Consider the following 6,739-nt stretch of genomic DNA (forward strand, 5'->3'; position numbering starts at 1 on the left):
GATGATATCAATAACTTAAGACATAATATAATTATATGTATAATATACACTTTTTATTAAAACAATACCAAGCAAAATTACAAATATAAAATCATTGACTTTACTAATAATAGCAAAGTCTTAATTTTTTTAAATTAGATAATGGTTGCTTATTTGCTTCTTGAATAACATGTTTGACCACTATATCTTCTTTTTAATAATCATCTCCGTAATCACCAAATCTATCGCGTACCGAGTATGTCATTAGTTTTTTTAAACATAATTTCCTTATTATTTGATATATAAAATCATATTTATTCAAGCCGTATAATACACGAGGGTTTTTAAAGATATTACTTTTTTATTATTTGGTAAACAATCTTACTTTATTCAACCCGTGTAATACACGTGGTTTTAAATATATAACTTTTTTTATTATTTGGTATATAAAATTGCATTTATTCAACCCGTACAATATGGTTCCTATAGATATAACTTTTTATTATTTAATATATAAAATTACTTTTATTCAACCCGTACAATAAAAGAGGTTTTTAAAAATATATTGTTTTATTGTTTAGTATATAAAATTCATTTATTTAACCCGTGTAATACACGGGGTTATAACCTAGTATATTATATAAAATAAAAATACCTCAAACCCTAGATTCTTCATCTGTGTATTTCAATTGAGATAACAATTTAAGTATAACGAAGAGACAATACATCTATAAAGACGAGGAATTTATTATCCAAGGTTTTATCTATTAATAAAATATTATATTTTTAAGAAATATATGTGATAAATTAATTAAGCCACAAACCATTTTTGTAAATTAAATAAAAATGTATAATTTAACGTAGAGTAAAGTACAATTTTCGTCCATGTGGTTTATATCAGATACAACCCCTGTTTGTCAATTTCGACCATTCCAGTCCCTGTGGTTGTCAATTGCAATTAGTAATAACATTTGTTGTTAGTCAATGATTAGTTGATTGGGACAAGGTTGTCTTTTACCTTATCATTTGAAGAGCAATTTAGTCATTTCGTTGTGTAGAACCTCATATGCAGATGTTCATCTCCTTTCATTGTGTATAACCCTAATGAAATATCTAACAATGAAATCTCACACCGTTAATCAGATGTTTATCTCCTTTCATCATATATACAAGGCCCATTATATGGAAATGGTAAATTATGAATGGCATATAAATACTTAAAAGTATAAAATTAAAATAGTTATATTAAAGTAAGTAAGACAATCGACGACCCCTTGATAGATTTTATTAGAAGGAATTTTAAAAGTAAGACAATGGGCCCTTCTTTAACAATTAACGGACATGTGGAACCTTTTTATTCTTTAGTAGAATCGTATGCTTCTTTCGAACACCACCTCTTTCTTCAGGGGCAAAGCACAAGAGCTGCGTGACTTGGGGTTTTCCTCTCTAATTCATTCTTGAGATTTGCAGCTTCTTCTTGAACAACTCAAAAAACAGCTTTTCTAGTTTGGTTTCCATTCTTTTTATAAATAAAAAAAAAATACAAATCTTGAAGAACTGAGATGGGTTTCATCAGTATGTTGTTGGGATTTTCTGGTTTTGGAATTGGAGTTTCTGCTGGGCTCATCATTGGTTATTATCTGTTCATCTACTTTCAACCCACAGATGTCAAGGTCTGTTTCTTTTACTCTCTCTCTCTCTCTCTCTCTCTCTCTCTCTGTTTCTATATTTGATGTTGTTCTTGCTTTTTGAGATGACTGGTTAGAATCTGTTAAATGATTAGGAATGTGGTTTATATGCCTTAGTGGTTAAGTAAAGTTTGGATCAATGACAACAGATAATGTGCATCAGTTCTTGTAGAATAAAGTTGACTTGATTTTGAGATTTTGACTGAATAATTATATTCTAAAGATTTTCTTTATTTTTGTTTTCTTTTGTTTTGGGTTTGATTTATTTGTGTTTAAAATCTGAAAAATCATAGACCTTTATATATGCACCAGCTGATTCTGTTTATTTATAGGCTTGGAATCTTTGATCAAGTATTTGTTTAATTGAGTTTAAACTTTAAAGGGTGCTTTGGGAGTTCTTTAATTTTGTTATTTGGAATGATGAACTATTTGGACAGAAACCTGATATTCGTCCTTTGGTTGAACGAGACTCTGATACGCTGCAAAATATGCTTTCGGAGATACCATTGTGGGTTAAAAACCCGGATTTTGATCGGGTATTTATTTCACCATTGAAAACTATCCTGCATTTATTTTTATTCTTGTGTCATGATGTTTTCATGGATGAATGTAGGTTGATTGGCTTAACAAGTTCATTGAATACATGTGGCCTTATCTTGACAAGGTATTTTTTTTTTTTGTAACTTACTAGTAAATATTTTTGGTTTCTTTATATTTGTTCGTAACCTTTTATATTCATAGGCAATATGCAAGACTGCAAAGGAGATTGCAAAGCCCATTATTGCTGAACAAATACCAAAGTTCAAAGTTGATTCGGTTGAGTTCGAGACTCTTACATTAGGGACTTTGCCTCCTACTTTTCAAGGTGATGTTCTTCCCTTGCTATTACATCTTATCTGCCTATCTTCTTTTTGTTTTGGAAAAGAGTTTCTATCCACGTTAACATCCGCTTAATTGTTTTATCACATTTAAGTGACCATCAAAGAAAACTATTTCGATCAATCAGTTACAAAATAAAGAACTCAATCACTCAATTGTAGAAATGTAAGTTTAACTGTTTAAATGTACATTTGGCTGTCTCACATTTGGATGTTATTCAACAATTTCTTGCCCTAAACTGTATGGCATGACATATAGTTACAACTTACAAATGTCAGCATATCACCTACTTTATTGCTAGAAAAATTAAATAACTTGTTTCTTTCTTTTTCTTCAGGGATGAAGGTCTATGTTACTGATGAGAAGGAGCTGATCATGGAACCATCCCTAAAATGGGCTGGAAATCCTAACGTTACTGTTGTTGCTAGAGCATTTGGTTTAAAAGCAACCGTTCAGGTTCTTTCTTTTTCCGCTTCTTTACGGAAAACATTTCACAAAACATGTTGAGTTGTCTGAAAGATGTTTATTTTCAGGTGGTGGATTTACAAGTCTTTGCTGCACCTCGTATCACACTTAAACCTCTTGTTCCCAGCTTTCCTTGCTTCGCTAAAATCTGTGTGTCTCTCATGGAGAAGGTAAATTCGGTTCTTTTCATTAGATTCCAAAACACGGAAAAATACATATTTATTATGAGTAGAGTAAATTTCAAAGTTCGTCCTTTATGTATGTCTAATATATCAAAGTATGTCCTTTGTCTTTAATAACCTCAGAAAACATCCTTAATGTTTGAAAAACCAATCAAGTTATGTCCTTTACCCTAAACCTTGTTTGTTTTCCCAGTTAAGTCAGGTCACATGTGAAGCACATGAGGGTATATTGGTCATTTTACCCTAAATACTAAAAAAATTATAAAAAATTCAGATCTTCCCCTCTCTCTCTCTCTCTCTCTCTCTCTCTCTCTCTCTTTGAACGCAGACCTTTATTTCATCATCATCTGCACACTCCTCAGCCAATTCATATCTAAACAAAACCACACACAAAATCAAAAACCCAAATCAAGATAAGTCTTTCTCATACACTCCATTAAATTCAAGACCCACCTCCATCTCCCCCATTTCTGTAAATACAAAACAACATTACTCCAACAAAACCCAACTACACACATGAACCAAAAACCCAACAATAAAGAGTATAAAAGAGGCTCAGATCTGTAAAGAATCAGAACAAAGAGGATAAATCCGCCATGGCTGCAACTCTCTCGGCTGAATCAATGGTAGATTTCTACCACAAAACAGTCGGAGAATCGCCCCGCCAAGTTACGGAGCATCTCAAACTTTGCTGATTTACTCATACAACAAGAAATTCATCATCACCGCCTCATATTAGGCTCGTTTCTATAGCTTTCTTTAAACGATGAAATCGAGACTCTGGCCAAATCACAGGAACCAAAACTGTTTTTTTGTTTTTTTTTTTTTTTTGAACGGCTTGCTAAAACAAAGCCTGTCTCGTCCTCTTATATATACACACACACAGAGAAAAGGGTTGTCGATTTGGGGGCAAATCGAAAGTCATCGGCGGCGTAGGGCGGCGACCACCCTTCAGAAACCTTCCCTCCGCTGCCTCATTTCTTGGTTGTATTGTTTGCCCCAAACCCTCGTTCTTAGACGAAAGGCGTGTTTTGTAACTGACTTCGTGGAAGCAGGTGTAGTGGAGGCGGTTATTGACAGACTACCGGATTTTGAAAAATGCGACGCCGGATTTTGCGGTGGTGGTGGTGGTGATGTGGTGGCGGTAGGAGAGAGAGAGAGAGAGCAGAGAGAAAGATGAGTGTGTGTTCTGTATGTATGTGTGGGTGTATATATATATTGGTAGGTAGAATGACATTAATGCCCTCATGTGCTTCACATGTGACCTGACTTAACTGGGAAAACAAACAAGGTTTAGGGTAAAGGACATAACTTGATTGGTTTTTCAAACATTAAGGATGTTTTCTGAGGTTATTAAAGACAAAGGACATACTTTGATATATTAGACATACATAAAGGACGAACTTTGAAATTTACTCTTACTCATAATAGATAATAATGGAGATAATATATCTATTATGTATTAATATGCTCTTTCATTTAAAGGATTATAATTTGTGAACATTTTTCCGTTACATGTTCCTTCATTCTTCAGCCACATGTTGATTTTGGGCTCAGGCTGTTCGGGGCTGACCTAATGTCAATTCCTGGATTGTATAGGTTTGTCCAGGTAAATGTCGTTATCATCTATGCTTATATGATTTCATATATATATTCGTCTTTTTTTTTTGGAGACGAATGATCTTGAAAGTTATCATATACAGGAACAAATCAAAGATCAAGTTGCCAACATGTATCTTTGGCCTAGAACTCTAGAAGTACAAATATTGGATCCATCCAAGTATGTTTGTATAATTATATACATTTATTGTGCAACTAGTCAACATGTTGACCAGTTTGACTCTTCACATTTTGTAGAGCCCTAAAGAAACCTGTAGGAATCCTTCATGTGAAGGTTTTGAAGGCAATGAAGTTGAGAAAGAAAGACGTTTTAGGTGCTTCTGATCCTTATGTGAAAATAAAGCTCACCGAAAGTAAGCTTCCATCAAAGAAGACAACCGTCAAGCATAAGAATTTGAATCCGGTATGGGACGAAGAATTCAATATGGTTGTTAAAGATCCCGAATCACAAGCTGTCGAATTCCAAGTTTATGATTGGGAACAGGTTGGCAAACATGACAAGATGGGCATGAATGTTGTTCCCTTGAAGGAACTCGCACCCGATGAGCCCAAAACCGTGACTCTCGATCTCTTGAAAACTATGGATCCCAATGACGTTCAAAACGAGAAATCACGAGGCCAGATTGTGGTAGAATTGCTATATAAACCTTTCAAGGACGAAGATATGCCGACCTTCGAAGATGCTGGTGCTGTTCCGAAGGCGTCTGAAAAAACACCGCCAGGTGGCGGTGAACTAGTGGTTCGGGTTCATGAAGCTCAAGATGTTGAGGGAAAACACCACACCAATCCTTATGTCAGGATCCTTTTCAAAGGAGAGGAGAAAAAAACAAAGGTATAATTTTGCAAAATATAAGTTTCTGGTTTATTTGTTATATAGATTTTTGAAGTTTATTTTTGTCGATGCAGCATGTAAAGAAGAACAGAGATCCAAGATGGGATGCAGAATTCAAGTTCACGTTAGAAGAGCCTCCCGTGAATGATAAGTTGCATGTAGAAGTTTGTAGTGCTTCGTCCAAGATTGGGCTATTGCATCCTAAGGTAATTTTTGTGGTCAAGTTGATCATTTTAAGATTGTTAGTTAGAAATTGCACCTAAAGTAACACATACAAACCTAGTTAAGATGAGGTTGTTTTGTTGTTTTAAAAACAGGAATCATTGGGTTATGTTGACATCAGCTTGGGGGATGTTGTGCACAACAGAAGGATTAATGAGAAGTACCATCTTATTGATTCAAGGAATGGGAAGATCCAAATTGAGCTGCAATGGAGGACTGTTTCTTGATGCTTCTGTCAGTATACAGTTTCACCTTGGCATCACATTAATAATGTTTCTTGTACAAAACTTTGTGTACATTATTTTGATATAAATATGGTTTAATTCTTGGTCTGTTGACTGATTTCAGTAGGGTGAGTTGTGGATTTTGAATTATGCTTATTGGTTAAAACAACTGTAAAACAATTTATTAAATTTCGCAATGCTTTAGAATTTTATCATCTCCATCTAAGTGTTCAATTTATATTATTGTTATTATGGGTGGAGATACAATATGAAGTTTATTTGGCTAGGAAGGATAGGAAGTGATCTTGACCATCCATTAAGTTAATCAAGGGCTAAGATTAAATCAGGGAAATTGAAAGGAATAAAAGAGGCGCGTGAGTTTGTTCAAGGGCATTCTAGTCAATCCAAGCCAATAGTTTCTCTCTCCTCCAATTCCCCCCTATTTTTTAAACGTTAATAACTCTTTCATACGACATTATTTTTTTATAAAAATTGCACCAAAAAAACGAGCGTTTTTTATCTTTAAAACGAGTATACTATTGCTATATTTAAAAAAAAATTTAAAACCCAGTTGCGTAAAACGCAATAGAAAAACCACCAGTTACGTAAAACGCAATGAAAAAAAAAACCTAAAAATGACATTTTTCT

General features: G+C 34.0%; 1 protein-coding gene across 1 annotated transcript; it reads left to right on the top strand.

The window, feature by feature from the left end:
* Nucleotides 1–1,347: 1,347 nt before the first annotated feature.
* Nucleotides 1,348–6,306, top strand: LOC110921779 (synaptotagmin-2). The gene is made up of 11 exons (XM_022166128.2): nucleotides 1,348–1,652; nucleotides 2,105–2,203; nucleotides 2,281–2,331; nucleotides 2,409–2,532; nucleotides 2,884–3,002; nucleotides 3,080–3,181; nucleotides 4,728–4,802; nucleotides 4,897–4,973; nucleotides 5,051–5,645; nucleotides 5,720–5,851; nucleotides 5,963–6,306. The coding sequence occupies exons 1-11, from the start codon at nucleotides 1,542–1,544 to the stop codon at nucleotides 6,092–6,094; spliced, it is 1,617 nt and encodes a 538-aa protein (XP_022021820.1). The 5' UTR covers nucleotides 1,348–1,541; the 3' UTR covers nucleotides 6,095–6,306.
* Nucleotides 6,307–6,739: the final 433 nt, after the last annotated feature.

The sequence above is a fragment of the Helianthus annuus genome, chromosome 17 (assembly GCF_002127325.2).
Source record: "Helianthus annuus cultivar XRQ/B chromosome 17, HanXRQr2.0-SUNRISE, whole genome shotgun sequence".
Lineage (NCBI taxonomy): Eukaryota > Viridiplantae > Streptophyta > Magnoliopsida > Asterales > Asteraceae > Helianthus > Helianthus annuus.

Bases quoted from the DNA above. Each gene is read 5' to 3' on its own strand.
- LOC110921779 (XM_022166128.2), top strand. From the start codon at position 1,542: ATGGGTTTCATCAGTATGTTGTTGGGATTTTCTGGTTTTGGAATTGGA. The intron at 2,204-2,280 runs GTATTTATTTCA...GGATGAATGTAG, and splicing joins AAAACCCGGATTTTGATCGG to GTTGATTGGCTTAACAAGTT. The intron at 2,332-2,408 runs GTATTTTTTTTT...TTATATTCATAG, and splicing joins TGTGGCCTTATCTTGACAAG to GCAATATGCAAGACTGCAAA.